Source organism: Carya illinoinensis, chromosome 12 (genome assembly GCF_018687715.1).
Source record: "Carya illinoinensis cultivar Pawnee chromosome 12, C.illinoinensisPawnee_v1, whole genome shotgun sequence".
NCBI lineage: Eukaryota > Viridiplantae > Streptophyta > Magnoliopsida > Fagales > Juglandaceae > Carya > Carya illinoinensis.
The window spans coordinates 29775115-29795795 of NC_056763.1; the positions used below are offsets into that span (position 1 = coordinate 29775115).

At 35.6% G+C, this 20681-nt stretch overlaps 4 protein-coding genes across 7 annotated transcripts; 2 read left to right on the forward strand and 2 right to left on the reverse strand.

Moving 5' to 3' along the window:
• The first annotated feature begins 1266 nt into the window (after positions 1-1266).
• LOC122289487 (homeobox-leucine zipper protein MERISTEM L1-like) lies at positions 1267-7168 on the forward strand. Of its 3 annotated transcripts, none has more exons than XM_043096525.1 (11): positions 1267-1450; positions 1730-1888; positions 2049-2136; positions 2623-3186; positions 3333-3437; positions 4220-4420; positions 4512-4683; positions 4837-5114; positions 5644-5739; positions 5851-6214; positions 6746-7168. In XM_043096525.1, exons 2-10 carry the CDS (start codon positions 1740-1742, stop codon positions 6190-6192), a joined length of 1995 nt encoding a protein of 664 aa, XP_042952459.1. In that variant the 5' UTR covers positions 1267-1450; positions 1730-1739; the 3' UTR covers positions 6193-6214; positions 6746-7168. The 3 variants fall into 3 exon arrangements, with proteins under 3 accessions (XP_042952459.1, XP_042952457.1, XP_042952458.1); XM_043096523.1 differs by having other exon boundaries at positions 1268-1510; XM_043096524.1 differs by lacking the exon at positions 1267-1450 and adding an exon at positions 1591-1625.
• A 1033-nt stretch (positions 7169-8201) lies between these two features.
• LOC122289532 (glucose-6-phosphate/phosphate translocator 1, chloroplastic) lies at positions 8202-12652 on the forward strand. The gene is made up of 5 exons (XM_043096621.1): positions 8202-9173; positions 9704-9929; positions 10508-10730; positions 11419-11632; positions 12322-12652. The coding sequence occupies exons 1-5, from the start codon at positions 8679-8681 to the stop codon at positions 12331-12333; spliced, it is 1170 nt and encodes a 389-aa protein (XP_042952555.1). The 5' UTR covers positions 8202-8678; the 3' UTR covers positions 12334-12652.
• A 322-nt stretch (positions 12653-12974) lies between these two features.
• LOC122289531 (tryptophan synthase beta chain 1) lies at positions 12975-16767 on the reverse strand. Its single transcript, XM_043096620.1, has 5 exons — positions 16385-16767; positions 15221-15577; positions 14585-15027; positions 14396-14490; positions 12975-13421 (listed from the first exon to the last, which is right to left on the reverse strand). Exons 1-5 carry the CDS (start codon positions 16697-16699, stop codon positions 13246-13248), a joined length of 1386 nt encoding a protein of 461 aa, XP_042952554.1. The 5' UTR covers positions 16700-16767; the 3' UTR covers positions 12975-13245.
• A 450-nt stretch (positions 16768-17217) lies between these two features.
• On the reverse strand, positions 17218-19919 carry LOC122289533. 2 transcript variants are annotated; one of them, XM_043096624.1, is made up of 2 exons: positions 19673-19919; positions 17218-18484 (listed from the first exon to the last, which is right to left on the reverse strand). In XM_043096624.1, exon 2 carries the CDS (start codon positions 18397-18399, stop codon positions 17911-17913), a length of 489 nt encoding a protein of 162 aa, XP_042952558.1. In that variant the 5' UTR covers positions 18400-18484; positions 19673-19919; the 3' UTR covers positions 17218-17910. The 2 variants fall into 2 exon arrangements, with proteins under 2 accessions (XP_042952558.1, XP_042952556.1); XM_043096622.1 differs by having other exon boundaries at positions 17218-18505.
• Between the last annotated feature and the right edge of the window lie 762 nt (positions 19920-20681).

Consider the following 20681-nt stretch of genomic DNA (forward strand, 5'->3'; position numbering starts at 1 on the left):
GTATATATTTTGTCTGGAAATGTTCTAATTTGTTGCTACATATATCTGAATTTCATCTTTGATGGTGCTAGCTAGCTATTGGAGTTCCCTAGCTTTGAAGCTATTCTCAGTATCTGGCTTCTTTGGTGTAATGTTAGTTATATTTAGCCGCAGCTTTCTTCGATCGGTTTCCCTTTGATATTGATGCTGATTGCGTGGTCTACACTGATTGTTGTGACAATTCATGATTGCCAACTCTTGACAGACTTTTGGAGCCTCTCTGCAGATGGCATACTCAGGGTATTTTTGGAGAATATGCTGTGTATTGACTTACGTTTGTATTCAGAAAAGTTTTCTCAATATTATTTCTTTGTGTTTAGCAAAAACACTCTGGAGCTCATGGCCTGAGTTCTATCCAGTTGAAATGTCCTAAGTATAGTGTTGATTTGTACCTCTCTGTATATAATATGGGATCCCCATTTTCGGTTAATGAAACTTGAATTACCCCCCAAAAATAGAGAATTCTACAGCTATCTATTTAATTGGCTCTTCTGAGGCAGTACTACTTTATATATATATATATATATATAGAGAGAGAGAGAGAGAGAGAGAGAGAGAGAGAGAGAGAGAGAGAGAGAGAGAGAGAGAGAGAGAGAGAGAGAGAGTTTTTAGTCAAGGTTTAATTACAATATATTGAGATAATAATTAATTGATTCTTAACTACTCCAAAAGTTTTCTTTTTTCTTTAAATGGCATTCCTTCGTCAAAATTACTCTATCAATAAAATTGGAGCATATATAAGCTGTCATCTTTTAAAATAATATAATCAATTGGTTAACAATATTTTCTTGGCACAAAAATCTTTAATTTGCATGATCGACAGCTATATATATATGAGTAATGTTATACTCGATATTCTAGTCTTATATTTTTCATTCTATTATGTAAGATGTGACATATTTATTATCATTTGATGATAAAAAATCATCTAATATTAGTAATAAATATGCTAAATCTTAGATGGATGAGATCGAGTGAGATGGTAGTCATGTGGTTTATAGAATTTTCTTATATATATATAATTCATGTATACTTAGATTTTGAATTGGGAATATTCGAAATTAATATATTTGGTCTCGTGAAAAAAAAAAAAAAAAAAAAAAAAAAAAAAAAACGCCTACGAAAATTCCGTGCTTTGAAATTAAAGGTATTGGAATTTATATATATATATATAGTTTTACAGAATCATTTTTAATTCAACCTGAAGCCCGCACTCTCACCAAGTAAAGGTACTGAGGGAGCGATAAAATCTTGGTCCTTGTACGACCCCCTAAAACCTACCAATCACGGAGAAGCAAATAGCCGCGTAGGGTCTCAGGTGCCTTTCACCTGGCAGTGCACTCAGCCCAACAAGTGCAAAACCCTGAGTACTCTCATAAAAGTACTTCCATCAATTGCCAAACCCTCCTTGGTATGCACGAGAGAGAGAGAGAAAGAGAGAGATACGTTACAATATTGATCATTATCATCTGTATGAACAGAATCTAACCTGAGTTTTTTTTCTTGATTTTCACTCTTATTTTTTGAATTTTTTTTTATTCTTCGTTTTTTTTTTTTTTTTTTTTGGGTGTATTCTTGTCGATCATGTAATTAATCATTTTTTTTCTTTTCATTTCAAGTGGTTTTATGTCGATGTTTTCAAGATAAGATTACGAATGATAATGCTGATACGTGTTTCTACATGTTACAGCTAGCTGAAAATGGATGGGTCTGGACCGTCTGGTAGTGATGATACTCGGAAGACCGATGACAATGACTCCATGAATGTTACGGAGCATGAGAACACTGATTTTGAGACGGATAGTGATAGTACTGATCACAGCAGTGCTCATGATCTTGAAGATTTGAAGTAGGTCTTTTACAATTTATGGAGATGGAGAACAGCTTGCACGTGTTTAATTGATATATATTGTTGTGTGTGTGTGTGTGTGTTTTGTTTTTTAATGTTGTGGGCATCGTCTTATTATAAATTATTTGATTCTAAAGGCTTTAGGGTTTTTGGTATACAGTGATGTGGAAGAGTACCCTCCACTTTTAAGAGAGAAGATGGAGGTTGAAGGCGGCCAATTAGGGTTTGAGCCTGAGGAGATTTCAAAGGTAAATTGGGCTTATATATAATAACTAGGCCTAAGCAGTCTTCAAAGAGGACCCTAAAACCAAAACCTCGATTTTATAAACATGGATCTACTGTAGAAGTCCCTTGAAACTGGTACGTATATATTGGCATATTCCCAATGGGGAAAAACCCTAACCTGGAATTCTAATTAAGAACTGAAGATGATTAATCAGAAAAGAAAAAAAATCAATGTACGTAGTACCTTTTTCAGAATCGTTTTTAGCTCTTGTTATAGGTCGGATTTCTTTCTCTGGCTCCCAGCTTTGATCACTTTCCATGAAACTGTGAGCCATCGTGGTCTTGTGTCTATAATTTGATATATCTCATGTTGCATATTATTAACCTTTTTTCATTTTCTTCCTGGTTTTTAGATTTGGTACTGCAGATTGTGAAATATTAATTTCTGGATGTCCATCGATCACAAGTTCTTAATAAAGATACTCATACCCTTTTTCTTTTATGTAAAGCTGCCCCAATTACAGGAAAATGGCAGCAGTTCACAAAACAATGAAGGTGCTGGCCGCTCCCCTCAGTACTCTCCTCGACAATCACCTGATCATCAACATTGCCACTCAGACTGTGGTTCAAACTCAAATGCTCACATTCAACGAGCAAGTGACCTTCTTATGGCAGTCTCAGTGTCTGCCGAGGTAAACAAGATGAAAATCACTGAAGTTGCTGTTTCAGCCATGGAAGAGTTGGCAAAAAAAGCCCTCGCTGGAGCACCCTTATGGCAGCTCCAAGAAGATGGAAGAACTGAGGTTCTGAATGATTTAGAATACATGAGGGAGTTCGGGCATGTTGATGCCACATTGATGGATATAATGAAAATGGTTGAAGTCGGAGAACCCCAACGTCTGCCAATTAGTCTGGACACTAGTACCAATTCCGGGTCCTCGTTTGAAAGTGAATACAGGCCGATTTTGCCTCATGAATTACTTGGACCAGAACCTCTACACACTGAAGCTTCACGTAAAACTGGTCTTATCAGAGTAAATCCACTCAGCATTGTTGAATTGCTTATGGATTTGGTAGGTTTTAATTTGTTTTCTCCACTTAAGTTTTACAGGTTTCATGATCAATATATCAAGCTCGTTCGTGTATAGTACTATATGACCGGTGCCCCTGCATGCAAATATATTATATATAATTCTTTCCCTTGTTTGATAATTATCAGAAACAATGGTCATCGGTGTTTGCCAATATCGTTTCCAAAGCAATGATACTTGGAGTCTTATTCTCAAAAGGAATGCAAGGGAACTATGATGGAACGCTACAAGTGGTAACAGAAATCTTTTCCCCATTTCAAATGCTTGAATGCATATATATATATATATTAATGCATGCAGATCACTATGAGTACTAAATGGAGACAGAATCCGGCCTACTTATACATGACTGCATTTTATAAAATTAAGTCTGTAAAAAAGATTATTATATATATATAGAGCAGTACTATTGAATTGAGATCCAATATTATACATATTTGATAAGAGAAATGATATTTACAGTTTTAAAATATGTAAATATCATATACTTCTTTTAAAAAAAGTAAATAAATCTAGAACCTACAAGTAAAAAATTATTTTTTAACATTGGACTCCACTTTACTTTTTAAAATAAATGTGCTGAATTAGCACACCCTAAAAAGTATTGCATCTAAAATTACTCCTTCGATAATTTAAGATTAGCTATATATCAACCACTTTATATATAGGCAATGCAAAAGGCAAAACAGAATCTTTACATATATATATATATATATGTATGTATGTTCATGTATTTATCAAGCTGCTGTTGATTGGAGAGGACATAAATTATGTATCTGCCATATTCATCATTATAATTGTTTTCTTATCTTGAAAAGATCGACATGATAAACCACTTGGAATGTAAAGATTTTTGTATATACCTTCAGTTTTTTCTCTCACTCTTGTTAAACTCATTTGCCCACATAATTATGGTTCTTTGTCAATAGAAATTTAGCGAAAGCTTTAATTTATCATTATTAGTTTTTAAGAAGATTCAACAGGACTGATAAAAAATATATATTTTTTCACACAGATGGCAGCGGAATTTCATCTTCCATCTCCACTTGTTCCAGTTCGAAAGAGTTATTTTGCAAGGTACTGTAAACAGCTATATCCTGGAACCTGGGGAGTTGTTGATGTCTCTATAGAAAACCTATTCCCTACTCCCTCAATAAGAGTAAAAAGAAGACCATCAGGCTGCTTGATTACAGAAACGCGAAATGGATTCTCTAAGGTGGGGGGTCACTTTCGTTATATATCTAGTTTGGTTCAGTAGCATTCAATCTATTGCTGAGATTTTGATCATGATCTTATATAAATATTAGGTTATATGGGTTGAGCATGTGGAAGTGGACAATGTAGGGGTGCCCAACATTTTTCAGCCGCTAGTCGCATCTGGTTTTGCATTTGGTGCAACACGTTGGGTTAACACTATTGCTCGACACTATGAACGGTTTGCAGCCCTAACGGCTAGAAGCACCCCAGCTGATTCTGGAGGTAAAAAGCCTATATATACCACTTTGTTCCTTGCAGTTAATGAAGCCCCATGCATGTGTCCATGCTTTTGAATCTCCTAATTAATATACTTTACTCATTTATAAGGAGGTTTAAACAATTTAATGATCAAGGCTATTAATTCTTATTGGACAGTACTAATACCACAAGCTGGGAGAACAAGTCTGGTGAAGTTGTCTGAGAGAATGATGAGAAACTTTTGTGCTGATATTAGTGCTTCCACAACAAACATTTGGACGCCATTACATATACTTCCTGGAGCTGATCAAGATGTGAGGATCATGACCAAATTCAACGTAGATGATCCTGGAAAGCCTCCTGGTGCTTCGGTTGCTTTTGCTACTTCCATCTGGCTTCCTGGCTCGCCCAAGTTTTTGTTCAATTTCCTTCGTCGTGAGAATACTCGAAACATGGTATGTTAGCACAGATTATTAACTTGTTAATGCCTAGCTACCTCTGGTTTATCATCATGTTCTCCCCTGCTTGAAATATTATATATATGTTTTGGTTTTATGTATTGGTGGAGAAATGTGCCAGTTAATATAATATTAATGGTAGAAACTGATCTTATGAATTACTTTCGTTCATATATATGTGTGTGCTTTGAGTACTCAAGAATTCATGTAGACAAAAACCCAATTACATGCTAATACTAATTAATAGTAATGATACTAGAATCCAATCACAAATATATTTATACCTAGCATTATCCAATATAAAATGGTTAGGCCATTAAAATAGCTTACAACACTTAACTATTTTGTTATTTGTAGCTACATCTATGCAGCATAATCCATCATTTTTTATCACTACTGTGGTCTATATAAGTATATTATAATTAAATTGCTGATTAATTACTCTGAGTACAGATACACAAACTATATCTATCCTTTCTAGCTAACAGTACTAACAATAATCTCATGTTTGTAATGCAAATCATAGTGGGATATCCTTTCATATGGACGCACAGTCCGGGAGTTTGCATACGTCGTTAATGGAGAGAATCCAGGAAACCGCACTTCTATAATGCAAGTGATTGTAAGTTTCCTTCATTACCTACTCGATAATATTCCAGTGTACGTACGTACGTTTCAACCAAATTGAATATCCTTCAAGTTTTTCTGAATGTTTTTTAATTATAATTTGTAGTCGTCGCCTGTCCTGTATCTGCAAGAGAGCTACACAGACTCAACAGGCTCCTATGTAGTTTATGCACCACTCGATGCTTACGCCATTTCTATGGTCTTAAGTGGTTCAAACCCAGATACTGTGGTTATCTTGCCCTCAGGGTTTGCTATCCTCCCTGATAAGGCCACATTGGAAGGACAGGAAAGTAGTGGGAGTCTTCTGAGTGTTGCTTTCCACATCATTGACCGTGCATCGATGGATGGTTATGTCCCTCCTGAATCAGCAAATATCATGTTCAAAATCATCACGGAAACTATCGTCTCTATTAGGGCTGCTCTGACTTCAAATCTACCAAAAAATTGACCTGCAGCTACGAATAATACTGGTAAGTTCTTAGTCAAAGCTTTTGCATTTTCTGATCATCAATACACTCACAACTTGTAATATATATATATATATATAAATATATATATATTTATATATATAATATCTGAATATTCTTTACTTGAGTTCTAGGGTTTTCTGTTGCCTAGCTTTACATGTAATGCTAGGGTTTTGATGTCAAGGTTTGATCTGGTACTTTCTAAGTTTCTTCTTTCAAGGTTTGGATCATTTAATGCCAATATTGCTTCATTTTGTTCGATTCTAGGTCGACTCTCTTAAGTATATATATATGCGCCTTGCTAGAGAAATTATAAGCTGATGTTTAATGTTTAACACTGATGAACAAAGATTCATCATCACATGGTACTTCTCAAATCATGTCCTCCTCTCTCCTTTTAACCCTAGCCAGCTGCAAGATAATATACTTTCTGAAACTGAACTACGTACAGCAACGCTGCACTAGTTCAATCCCATCAATCTTACACCAGTTTGGCAGTCATGTGTTTTAACGTCTGATCTGTTGTTGCTGCAGTTACGAAGAACAGCTAGCTCGAAGTGTAGCAAACGACAGGAAATATACATGCGCATCTTTTACCATTCCCTTAAGGAAAAGTTGAGGCCGCGGGGAATATTATAATAATAATCATAATTAATAGCAGCTCGATCACTGCATTAATTAATTAGATACTGAATTTATAGGAAGTTGTTTGATCTCGATTATAATTAATTTCGTGTTGTATCTTTCATGTGTCATGCTGTATGATTGACATGATGTGGGTTGTCTCTTGGGCTACTCATATTTGTGGTACTTTTTAAGAATTATAGATCAGGCAACTAAAAGTTAATGCATATCGAGTCTGCGTATGGCTGACATATGTAGTCGTTAGCATTCATGCATATTTCGAGACTATCTGATAATTAGAACAAATACAGCATTTAGAACATGTTATTTGCATATTTATGAATGAATAATGATACATTTAGTTGTAGAATATATAAATACCGTATATGAATCATTTTGAAAAATAGTAGAGTTTATTATTAAAAAATTAATTCTTTTAATCTGAGTTTTGTATTTATTCATTTTTTTTAAAGTGATTGCATGACACTTACACACTCACAATTGCAAATATCATTTCTTTTTATGAATATATATTGTTTGATCGTAATATTGATAGAGTCATGTCGCTTGGCAAAATAAAATTTTTTAATTTTTTTCAACATTTTTCAACTTCTCTCCTGACTTCATTCTTAAAACATTACTCAAATACAAATTATCAATTTTTTTCATTTTAAGTTTTCAACTTTTTTAATCTAATAATTTCTTCATCAAAACTCAAATACAAAAATCAATATATCTTTTACAAACTTTAAAATAAAATACAAAAATCAATACAATTTTTACAAACTTGAAAACAAAAAATAATTTAAAAAAATTATATTTAAAAAACTTTTCAAATTTATCTATCTCTTTACCTACTCAATTCAATTCTTATTTTAAAAATTATTTTTATTCAAAATTTTCTCCATTTCTTTATCAAAATCTAATCTAAAAAAATTTATCAAAATTTGCAAATATTCTTACTGCCCATACATGTTAATTTTTATCTGTATTTTTGTCAACTTTGTCGTAGCTAATAGTATCACTAGCTAGAGATATAAGATTCGAAATATTATTGAATATAAATAATGTGAAATTCTTATTTTATTATAATTGAAATAATATTAAAATTATTTATATATGTTAAATTTTAATTGCTTGTCATTCTTATTCTACGAGATTACTTAATAATTATTCCCACGGCATCTGTGCAGAAAACATATCCGCATTAAACTGAAGTGGCAAGGCGGCATTTGTGTGATTGAGTAATGATGAAGAAAAAATATTTTAATATCTGCACATAACCCCAGCGTAGCCCTGCCTTGCAAACACCGACACTCTTTCACGTTAGAAAAGAGAGAGTTTGAAGTTTTGAACTGTGAACTTTGAACTTTGATCCATCACGTCAATGCCAAAAAGATCCGCCAGTCACGTTAATATTGCCAGCAGGCTTTGTTCTGTGGACTGAGATTTCGGAGAAGAAACCCATTAAACTCATCGAAAAACTCACTCAAACAGAAACCGTGAATAAATATAAATAATAATACAAAGCAAAACCCGGAAGAGTCTTTTGCCCTTGCATGCTTGTAGATCATCCAAAGTTACACCCTCACAGTTTGTCGTGGTGATTTTAGATCATCACCCAATACTGTTTTTTATTTTTTTTATTTTTTGTGATCGCGGGAAAGTTTTCCGTCGAAACCAAAGATTCTGACAATTCTACAAATATCGTAAAGGTTTTGGCTTTCCCTTCTAGAAACTCATAGCTGATGATCTCCTTGAAGGTTTATATTTTTGTGATCGTTTATTAAGAGATACCCAGAAAACCATTGGATTTTCTTTCGAGAGTTCCATCTTTTACGCCATGATTTGCTCTGTGAGACAATCTGTCACGAAGACGATCAATGGTTCCGATTTTTTCCTCCGGGAGAGGTCTCCGGTACAGCCGCTTCAGCGATCCTCGCTGTTTTTTCCGGCGCTGCAGAAACCGCAGCGATTCGCTGTATCAGTTTCGAAGCCTTTGCATGTATCCTCGGTTGAGAATCTGAGTTTGAAAGCTCCGAGAGACTCGGTCATATGCGAGGCTTACGAGGCGGCGGACAGCTCGAGGCCGGTCCAGCAGGAGGCGAAATCGGAGGCGGCGAAGAAGGTGAAGATCGGAGTGTATTTCGCGACATGGTGGGCTTTGAATGTGGTGTTTAATATCTACAACAAGAAGGTTCTGAATGCGTACCCGTACCCATGGCTGACCTCGACACTCTCGCTTGCATGTGGTTCTCTAATGATGCTGATCTCCTGGGCCACGAGGATTGCCGAGGCGCCGAAGACCGATTTTGAGTTCTGGAAGACTTTGTTTCCGGTTAGTGAAAACTTGACTTTTCTTTGGTTGGTGGGAAACCTGAGTAAACGGAAAGTTAAAAAATGAAGTTTTTAGGTTTTATGCCTTTCCATGTTGTTTTGCGTTTGACCTGGCACTTGTTTTTGTATTTGACAATATGCTCGGATTGTAAAATTATTATTATTTATTAAAAAAAAAAAAACCTTGTTTGATTACTGAGAAAGCTGAGGAAAAAGAAAGAAAGTGAATTTTCAGTTTTGTGAGTTTTTGTTTTTAAATCCAATATACAAGGAAAATGAACTTATCTAGCGAAGTAGGCCAACTGGGTGAAATTGGTGCAGGTCGATGGGGGGCTTTTTTTCTGTAATCTTTTGATGATGAAACCTCTGAACTCAATAAATTGTGACTCAATTTCTTTAGCTACATTCTATTGCCAATAAGAGGTTTTTTTGCTTCTGGAGTTCCTATATGCCTTTTATTTTATCGCGATGCTAGAATTCTTTTGTTTTCTGTAAGGATTTCGATCTGAGTGTTTTCTCATGTTTCAATAGGTTGCAGTGGCGCATACAATTGGGCATGTTGCGGCAACTGTGAGTATGTCAAAGGTTGCTGTTTCATTCACCCACATCATCAAGAGCAGTGAGCCTGCTTTCAGTGTATTGGTTTCAAGGTTCCTATTGGGCGAGAGCTTCCCGGTGCCAGTTTACCTGTCACTTATTCCCATCATCGGTGGTTGTGCTCTTGCTGCCGTGACTGAGCTCAACTTCAACATGATTGGTAAAGAAAATAAGAAACTTTTTTTTTTGCGACTCTTGCGCAATTACTCGATTGCTCGATTGATAATCTTAGCATGTTGATATTTCATTTGTATTTGTTCTTTGCCTAATTTACTCTTAGGTTGTGTCTGGCTTCTTAGAATAGGCATGGAAAGATACATTGAATTCTGGATTTTTTGTTAACTGACTACACATAACAGAAACTTCTGTTTAATAAAGCTGATTTTTTTTCCTTTCTTTATCCTTTTTGCTTCACTTACATAAAAAAGAAAAAAGATATTTATCGTTTTGCTTCTTTTTCTGGCCACTTCTTAATACTGCGGTGCCAAAACTTGTTTGTTTGATTTTCCAAGCTTTGAGTTTCCAGTTAGCTGTTGATCTTATTTGTTATGTTCTGGAATATTCTGTCTTTAGAGGAGATTATATGATTGGACAACTTGGACTGGACATGTTGATCTTCTTTGAGGGATTTTATACTTTCATTTCTTCTGGTTTCATGGAGGCTATGAATCAAACTTGATGTTTGTTTGGACTTAACTTATTGATTTTCTTTAACGTTCTCTACTGTCATTGCTTCAGGTTTTATGGGGGCTATGATATCAAACTTGGCTTTTGTCTTCCGGAACATATTTTCAAAGAAGGGCATGAAGGGGAAGTCTGTCAGTGGAATGAACTATTATGCTTGCCTGTCTCTGTTGTCCCTTTTAATTCTCACACCATTTGCTATTGCTGTGGAGGGACCGCAGATGTGGGTAGCTGGTTGGCAAACAACCATGTCTCAGATCGGACGCCAGTTCATATGGTAATTTTTGTGAAAACTACCAATTCTAATGTCCTTGTTTTGTTTGGTTGCATAGTTGCACTCTACTGCATCTTAATGCGTGCTTTCCATGGTACATAGAGTGAATGGTGAATCATTTATCGAAAGTAAAATACGAAGATATTATGTGCAATATCTATTGGCCTATATTTTGAGAATATGGATCTGCTTTGATTTCTTTTTCTATATATTGTATGAACAGTAAATTTCACAGTTTGAGCCTGACTCTTTTTTGTAATATAATTTGCATTGTCAAATTTGCTTAATGTCAAATATCCTCTAGAAAAAGGGGGGAAATTTTCTTAAATATAGTCAACTACGAAATGTTTTGATAGTTTTGACGATCCATCCAACCATTGTTTGACGTAGTTAGATTTGAGATACTATTTCATGCACTTTCATTGCAGATGGTTCTACGTAATAGCATATGAGATAGCTAGGATCATACTTTGAATTATGATTAAGGTGCTTGATCTTCCTTATGGTGCCGGCCTTAGATCCGCTTGTATTTTAATTTCTTTCGAAGTAGCATCTTACAATGTTTGTCACATAATGTACGTGTTCATTGTATTTCTTTGTTTTAATTCGGTTCTTTGTGGAAAGCATGATGTTAGTTTCCTTCTCTCTTGCTATTTACTAATTGTGTGGTTAAAAACATCGTACACAATAGGTGGATGGCAGCCCAGAGTGTTTTCTATCATCTCTACAACCAGGTGTCATACATGTCCCTCGACGAGATCTCTCCCTTGACATTTAGTATTGGAAACACCATGAAACGAGTATCTGTCATAGTCTCCTCAATCATCATCTTCCACACGCCGGTTCAGCCCATCAATGCGCTTGGAGCTGCCATTGCAATCCTTGGAACCTTCTTGTATTCCCAGGTGTTTCTTTGTTCTCTCTCTATAAGTCGATGATGATTGTCCATAATTTATTAATAGCTTTATTGTATCAAAAAACGACTACCATACCCTTTATGCATCCCTTCGGCCCAAACGGACTAAATATTATTTTTAAAAAGCGCATTTGTTTGCATTCTCATTTCACTTGATTCTACATGAAAGATAGCCAAGAGAGAGACAAAAACACCTCACATTTGTTGGGGTATACTTGGGCAGTGATGTCTTGTATCTTCTGAATGCATCGAATTATATCTGCATCTGGCACGAAGGTTAGGTCAAGACATGACTCCTACCCAGAGCAGTTCTGAATCCTTGTTATGCGGTTGGCGAATTAGATCAAACATGGATGAAGTTGATTATCTTGCCAACAGTACATGCTGGCGTCAGGTGCTATGGGTAGGTGTGGGCTATTGTGGGGTTCTGTTTAGGTTGGTTCTTAGCTACAATTCTTAGGTTGCTTTGGTGTTAGGTGAATTTATGTTTTGGCATTGGTTGGACTGTCTAAACAAATGACTACTTAGGTGAATAAAATTAGGCTTTTCCTCTTGTAAAAGCATGGGAGCTTTCAACCGAGGTTGACAGCAGCCATATGTTATGGGAATGCGTTTAATTTCTTCCTTCAAGTTATTTATTTATGATTGATTAAATATGGTTAAATTCTAACTTTGCAGTCAAAGCAGTAAGAATCCCTGGGGTTCTAAAATCAGACTAATCATCATGTAGCATAAAAGAACGATGGAAGAGAATGGCGTCAAAATCTTCTTCTGCAGACGAGAGCTGCTTTCAGAATCTCCATGGCTGCTATTGGAATTTGTTTTTCTTTTTCTTTTTCAGATGAAAAGAGAGTTGGTAGATAACGATAATTATAGTTAGAAAGACCTACTGCTTGCACATGTAACGGGGTTTGTTAGGAACGTTTTTGAATAAAACAAGGGAAATGCCCCAGTCCTCGTCTGTTTTGAGAAACAATAATATCGCAATTTGCAATTGGATTTGTTGGTATTTCTCATTTCCATTTGCTGGATGTTTCCGGGCGTGGACCATTGAGTTGTTGGAGTGAACAGCGCTGCGGCACCACTTGGCTCGACTCACAAGTCACAATCCTTTCCATGTCTGTCATCCCATGTGAGGTCAAGTTTTTTCTTTTTCTTTTTTTTTTTTTTAGGTAAAAATGAAAATTGATATTTGTGGGTTAAGATAGCACGTTGTGCCAGGGGATGAAATGGACAGCATTTGTCTCCATGCCCCGAAAACTCCATCACATACTCCAAATTTGGTATATTCACATTATATAATTAGGAGATGATCTAGTTTTTGCACGGAGTAGAATGTAATATATAATACAAGTCTTATTCAAAACTGGAGAGTCATTTTGTGAACAGGGTCACGTCACATTTGACAAATAAGGCTTTTCAAATAGCTCAACTAATAATAAAAAGGGGGAAAATACAAATAACGAAGGTTTTATTTAGTTTATTCGTAGCTGCAAACAAATATCTTGATATTCTTTGACAGCTGCATGAACGTAGTTGTACCCTCAGACACTGCAATTAACCACAGCCTTAAGTAAGCACAGGTATAGGTGAACACTCCCATTAAATCTGCAAATGCTTGATAGCTGTATGAACGTCCTTATCCCCTCTGCCACTGCAATTCAACACGACCTTAGTTCCATTTGGGAGAGTAGGGCAAAGCTGCTCCAAGTAAGCCACAGCATGAGATGTCTCCAGAGCAGGGATTATCCCCTCCAGTCGCGATAATCTCTTGAAAGCTCCATATACGAAAACAAAACCAATAACAAAACGAGTCAAGGTAATAAAAGGTGGATCTTAAGAGGCAACGTTAACATCGGGACAACAGCAAAGCATGTCAACGTTAGAAGATTTTGTCAAAAGGAATACAGAATGCTCATATTATCACCTATAAAAATCATTTAGAAGCATCAATTATAGGTTGGAAACATTTCTTCCTTTTATTTATTTATTTTAAAGTAGGGTGCGGGGGGTCATATAAGAAGGTAACAGAAGCAACTACCGTGAAGAATATTTTCAATTGGCAGGGGGGAAATTTTATATAACAATACACATAAGGGAAGGTCCATAACCCAACTTCTAAACCATCTTAGCAATCTTCTTCTGAGAATACGACATTGAAGTCGAGTTAGAGGCAAAAAAACGTTTACCAAACTGTAATTGACCAGTTCATTACGGCAAGTCGAGCGTGACAACACTGCAAACTCTAAACTAGCTGAACGGCCTAAGATATAAGATTGCACAATTAAGATTGCCATTTCCAAAAACTGAGAAAAATTTCCCTTATGTTCATCTTTCGGCAACAATAATCTGAGTTAAAAAAACAGGGCTAGAAAAGGACATCCAGAACATGAGATTTTCAATGATTTCAAGCTTGTCTCGACTTTTGTTAATATACATACATATACACTATATATAAATCCTAAAAACTTACGGTTGAATGACATACAAATGATACCACCAATGGATTCTACTTTGATAACAGTATTTTAAGGCTTATAGGTCAAACTTCAAATTTTTACCCTACTGCATAAACAATACATTAATAGTGGAAAACAGAGACACAATGCATCCCCACAGACCACAACTATGAAGGTCTATAAGATCATATCACTAGTGAACAATTGCCGTCAAGAATATTCATCAGCAGAAATGACAAAAAAGATGCACACAAAAAAGGGAATAAACAGAAAATGAAAAGTAGAAGCCATACCTTCCAATGCCTCCTCATCAGTGATGTTATAATATTCAGCACGTCCTGTATCTTTCAAATAGCTGTGCTCTGGTCCAACCCCAGGATAATCCAAGCTATTAAACATGGATCAAAGGTGTTAAAAGTAGAAAGAATACATTATGAAGCTACACCAAAAGTGATATTGAAAGCATCATCCAAATGTATTACCCTGCACTTATGGAATGAGGTTCAATAATTTGCCCATCTTCATCCTGTAATAAATAGCTCATGGCTCCATGCAAAACCCCGACTTCCCCTTTTGTCAAGGTAGCGGCATGCTTACCACTGTCCAATCCAAAGCCTGCAGCTTCCACACCAATCATCCTAACATCTCTGTCATCAATAAACTCATGGAAGAGTCCTATGGCATTCGAACCTCCACCAACACATGCTACTAGAACATCTGGTTTCCCTCCCCATGTCTCTAGTGCTTGTTTTCTGGTTTCTTTACCGATTACCGCATGGAACTCTCGAACCATCATTGGGTATGGATGTGGCCCAGCAACAGAGCCCAAAATATAATGGGTTGTCTCAACATTAGTTACCCAGTCCCTAATAGCTTCTGATGTAGCATCTTTCAAGGTTGCAGTCCCCGCATGGACTGCCCTAACCTGTTTTAGGAAATTGGTTCGCAATATTAGCAGTTCAGCATTGGCAAGAGAAATTTCATATAGTAACTAAACCTAGTGCAGAAAAAATGAGCATCATTAATCAAAGCAGTTATATGACCGACTAGAGGGGTTGATGCATAACTTAGGCTATATCACTGAAAGAAATGAAGGATAAATACTATAATAAGCATACCTCAGCCCCAAGAAGCCGCATTCTGAAGACATTAAGAGCTTGCCTCTCCATATCTTGTGCACCCATATAAATGACACACTGCAAACCAAACCGAGCACAAACAGTTGCTGTTGCAACTCCGTGCTGACCAGCTCCAGTTTCAGCAATTATTCTATTTTTCCCCAATCGCTTGGCAAGCAAAGCTTGGCCAACAGCATTGTTGATTTTGTGAGCCCCAGTGTGGTTCAGATCCTCTCTCTTAAGGTAAATGTGTGGGCCTTCACCATTAGGACGCTTATAATGTTCAGTTAGCCGCTCTGCAAAGTAAAGAGGACTCTCCCTTCCAACATAATCTTTCAAGATCGCATTCAGTTCTTTCTGCAATGTCAAATATTTTTCCCTCATAATAATTGGGCTCTTGCCTATTATCAATAAAATCTTGTTTACAGATTAAAAAAAAAAAAAAATCCCCCCCATAATTCAGAAACTTCGGCATATTTACTAAATTCAGAGATAAGCACTGCACGGAGTTCTTCTCCCACAATATACTTGGTAACAATAATATTAACATTTTCATTGAAGTTGGAAACTTCATCGCTTCATTAGGCTCTCACAAAGCGGAGTTGTTTCAAAATGACAAATTGAATTCCTTTTGTAACAAGCTATCAAGCTCTCAAAATTACTACAAGCAGTCAGTATTTTTTTTTTTTTTAATCGGTAAACAAATTTTTATTGATCAAAAGAGAAGGCAAATGCCCAAGTATACGGGACATATACAAGAGCAATGCCTAGGCATGCTAGTTTAGAGATACAAGGACTACAAGCAGTCAGTATTGGCGTCTCGCCACTCATTCCAATCAATTACTTTGACATCACGTCACAACGACATGTAAATCATAGAAATAAATAAACCAATTACTTCAGCATGACGCTCAGTCAAAATAAAGGCTCTATTTCTAAGCCTTCTACCAGTTTGGTAGCAGAGAAAATGAAGGAGAACGAAAAAAGAAACCCCAATATCTACAAATCACAATTCTGCCAAAATTCGAAATTTCCTCCCAATTCGAAAAATATTCCCAGAATTTTGAACGAACTTATCCCCGAGAAACAAATAAACCAAAATAAATTTCAAATTCGTTCGAAAAAAAATAAAGAACAAGAGAGGTGTTGGGATAGAAAACAAACCTGAAAGTCGTGGTCGGAAGCAAGAGAGTGGAAAGCGGACTCGAGCTCGGAGAGAGCGTGCATGAGGGTTTCGGGGACGTACTTGCCGCCAAACTTGCCGAAGCGACCGAAGGAATCGGGTCTCTGAAGGAGAGTAGAATTGGAGGAGCCATTATCCATCCGTAGGGCCCGGTCGGCTATGGTGCAAGAGATAACAGTAGGTTTGGAAGAGTGGGAGGAAAATGGGTGGAACTGGAAGCGAAACTTGGAGCAAACGTAGGGTTTGCGAATCGCGGAGCCGCAAAAGGTGGTTCCGGTAGTAGGGGCTGTCGCCATTTTAAGAAGTGAAGGGATTGGTTCAGTCTCGATTGTCTGTCTAGTCACCGTGTTATACGCTCGCAAATATATAAACGAAGGAATGATACGGTGTATGGAAGCTGCAAACTCATTTAGGGAAAATATATATTTTACGTATAATCGTGAAATATATCAAAAAAATATAAGATTAATTATTCAAAATTATTATTATTTTAAATAATTATACAATATTTATGTATTCACGACTGTAAATATTATTTCTCTTTTATTATATATCAATTTTCGATTTATTTACATTTTAAATAAAAATTATTTCCATATAATCAAGTACAATCTCCTATTTTTCTGTTGATCTCTTTCTGATAAATCCAATTCTAATTAAAATTTGACTTGACCAAATTCTTAAAATTAGTTAGAAATTGGAATTGGGATTGGACCATTTAATATTAACATTCAAAAAAAAAATTGTCAAATAAATAATAATCTTATTGTTATTTATTTATTCCTGATCACATTCCATGTTCACGACCCAAGTATAAAGCAAACATTGAAATGAAGCCCAAGTAGTTAGAAAAAGGTACATTGGTTAGCAAATTTAAGTGCTTTGACTGCAAGCACATGAATAAAATAACCACATTACCATCCAGCTCTCAATATCCTTGTGAAAGCTATTGCACCCCATTTTTTAAGATATAGAACATAAGATAAATAATTCATGTGAAACACCAGGTGAAGAGGCATGACCAAAAGACCCAGACTCAAAAACTTTTCACTCCAAGACAAGAACCAAATCCACCTATCTTCATCCACAAGCCGCCTCCACGCAAACCCAACTAACAAAACATGTATATATACATCATCATCATACCCACAAAAATCCTTGAAGATTGAAATGGATCCACATAATTATGTAGATATAGGTGCTAGGGGCACCGGTGGATCCCTCGTAATGAAAGAAATTGAGCACTTGAGCCGGCTTGGATTAAGCTGCCAAGGTAGTTCACACGAGACTGATCAGACCCAAATAAAGGACATGGCTTCCACTGGTAGTCACGATCATTTCAGACACACTTTTGGATCTGACATAGCAACCCAAGAGAAGAAAAAGAAACGCAGCAGAATCCTATCACGTATATCTTCTATGGTGGAAGTTTCAGACAACAATCGGCCATTTGGAATTCCGGTTTCAGTTACAGGAATGTTAAAGCAGGTATAAAGAAGTTGCAAGCTTAGATTATACTCTCTGATAGCTTCGAGAAACCCAGCTTCTTGAGACGATTTGCAATAGGGCTAGCCCATGCCCTATCCTGTTTCCCACACCTTATGTCCACAATCTCGACTATATTAGATCCTTTCTTGTCATTTTTCTCCCCGCTGGGAATTCTATCAAGAATAATACTATCAACTGCAAGCATCGGTATTCGATGGATATTTGTGGAGTAGCTTTTATTTTTCCTGGTAATCTCAGGGCTTCTATGATCATTGTAGCTGCTGCTTGCCATGTCAGATGATTTTCTTGGTTGTGGTCTTTTGGGAGTTGTACCACCATAGGGAACTAGAACAGGTACTGATTGTGGTTTGGTTCTGGAAGATACAGGCATCTGAGGGGCAAATTTAATGGAGTCCAATTCCCTTGTCATCAGAGAACTTATAGTTCCCGTCGTGCCAACCCTGATGGATCCTCCCCGACCCTTTATAGTTTCTAGTTTCTGAACCATGTTTGTTAGAGTCTCAAACAAAGGTCAGCAGATATCTTCTAGCAGGGTAGTTCTATAATCTCTAATGCTTGCCAAGAATGAATGGCTATCAAAACAGATTAATGGCCTGTTATTTAATTGCAGCCAAAAACGCATATAGATGTCAATGGCATAATAAAAAGATTTTTCAAATTTCTTTGTAGGGGAGCAGTTTCCCAATATCATTTAGACTCAGGGTAACAATAGATAGAAGGATACACAGATCTCAATTCAACTAAAACTCTGCAAACCTTAAGATCTCTCTCTCCCTCTCTCACACACACACAGGCAGACAAAACATGGCAAGCATACCCAAAGAATACTGATAGATTCAGCAAGCAAATACATGTCCATAACATAGATTATATAGAGTAGAACAGAAAAGCTATATAAAATTTAAGAAGGAGCTTAGCAACGAAGTGATGGAAATTGCTTGAATTGAGATCAGAAAAGCCATTCTCCAAGTGATGGATGCACTTGAATTGAGCCCAGAAGAAGGGGCCCAAAAGGGTCCAGCTACTATGCCACCCAAACATACCGTTGGGCGTACTGCCTAGCGTCTTCTTTTTTTTTTTTTCATTTTTCATTTCACATTTTATTAATCACGTTTTTAATCATTAAGTAAAAAAAAAATACATCAATACATTTAAAATTACTTTCTTAATCACTAAGTAAAAAAATAAAAAATAAAATTTTTTTTGCCCAGCGGTCAACCCCAGGCGTCAAAGGGGCTTTTTCCAAATCCATATTGAGTTTTCCTCATAGCAAATCCAATCAAAATGTTGGTTAGTGGGAAAGGAGGAAAGCTTCCGCCTCCATTAATTATAAAAATTAAATGGCAGTGAACTCACCGTAGCCATGGATATCAAACCAAGCATTTCTAAATAATAATAATAATAATTAAAAAAAAAACATTTCCACTACAGATCTCAAAAGATAATAAATTTACAAGTACGAGTATACACTCAATCGACGATGGGAACTCAAGATAACACAAAACCTACCTCATACAATAGATCCATGGAATTATTCAAATCCAGTCTAAATACTCCAAAAACATAAACTTTTTGTCCCACAGACTTGAGGCATCAACAAGAAGTAAAAAACCCAGCAACAGCTATTTAAATATAGATCAAACGGCATAAATTTCTATGGTTTCGATATGACATAAAAGCACCTCCAACTATCAGACCCACCAGCAGAAATGGTATATGAAACACTTAGCGCATCACAGAGCATGAGATTTGAAGCTTACCCACAAAGCGAAGGGGTCAGAAAACTTGAACTCCGAATGCTCGAAGATGACAATTGAAACTGACCGACCCAACAATGAGACAAACCCGAGATCCTCCGACTTTAGATCTTAAATTTTTTTCGCTCGATTTGCACATGTATGATACATATACATACATATATATATATATATATATATCACCTTTAAGAGGATACCTAAAGATAACTTAAATCCAACTTTCCACAAACTGCGTTGCGTCTTACTTGGAGTGTTGTAGATTGGTCAACGCAGTGGATCTGTCAATCAACGTTTCTTTTTAAAGGGTAGACAACCTCCTATAATTTATTTATATTTGAAGCTTTTACTTTTTTTATTATTTTATTTTAAATATTTTTTTACATCTCTAATCACTAAAAAAAATAAAATTTCATTAATAATCATTTTTTTAACTATTAAATAAAAATAATAATAATAATAAAAGTATTAAATGAGTGTAAGAGATAGTAAGTCTATAATTACTTATATATAAAAAAAAAAAAAAAAACAGATAGTAAGTCTATAATTATCCAATTTTCTTTTTCTTTTAACAGTTACTGCAAGCTATAGTTACGGCAAATCATATCCTAATTTGTCATGTAATTAGTCTTTGATTGAAAGTTAAGAGTATTTTAAATTATTTATAAATAGTAATAAAATATTGTATAAATAGTAGTAAAATAATATTGAATATTTTGTAAATAATGATAAATTATTTATAAAAAGTAATGAATTATAAATAATAATAAAGTAATATGAGAATAATTTATTTTCCAAAAGCACCTTAGCCAAAAGGAAAACCCCAAAAAAAATGTCAATCGATGCAATCGTAATTTGAAAGTTATACACACCATATTTTTATAAATTTTTATTCAATTTTATTTTAATAAATTAGAAGCATTTTTATAAAATAATTTATAAAAATAATTTCATTTTAAAATATTATTGTGCAAAAGATTGTGCTAGTATTATTATTATTATTATTATTCATAAT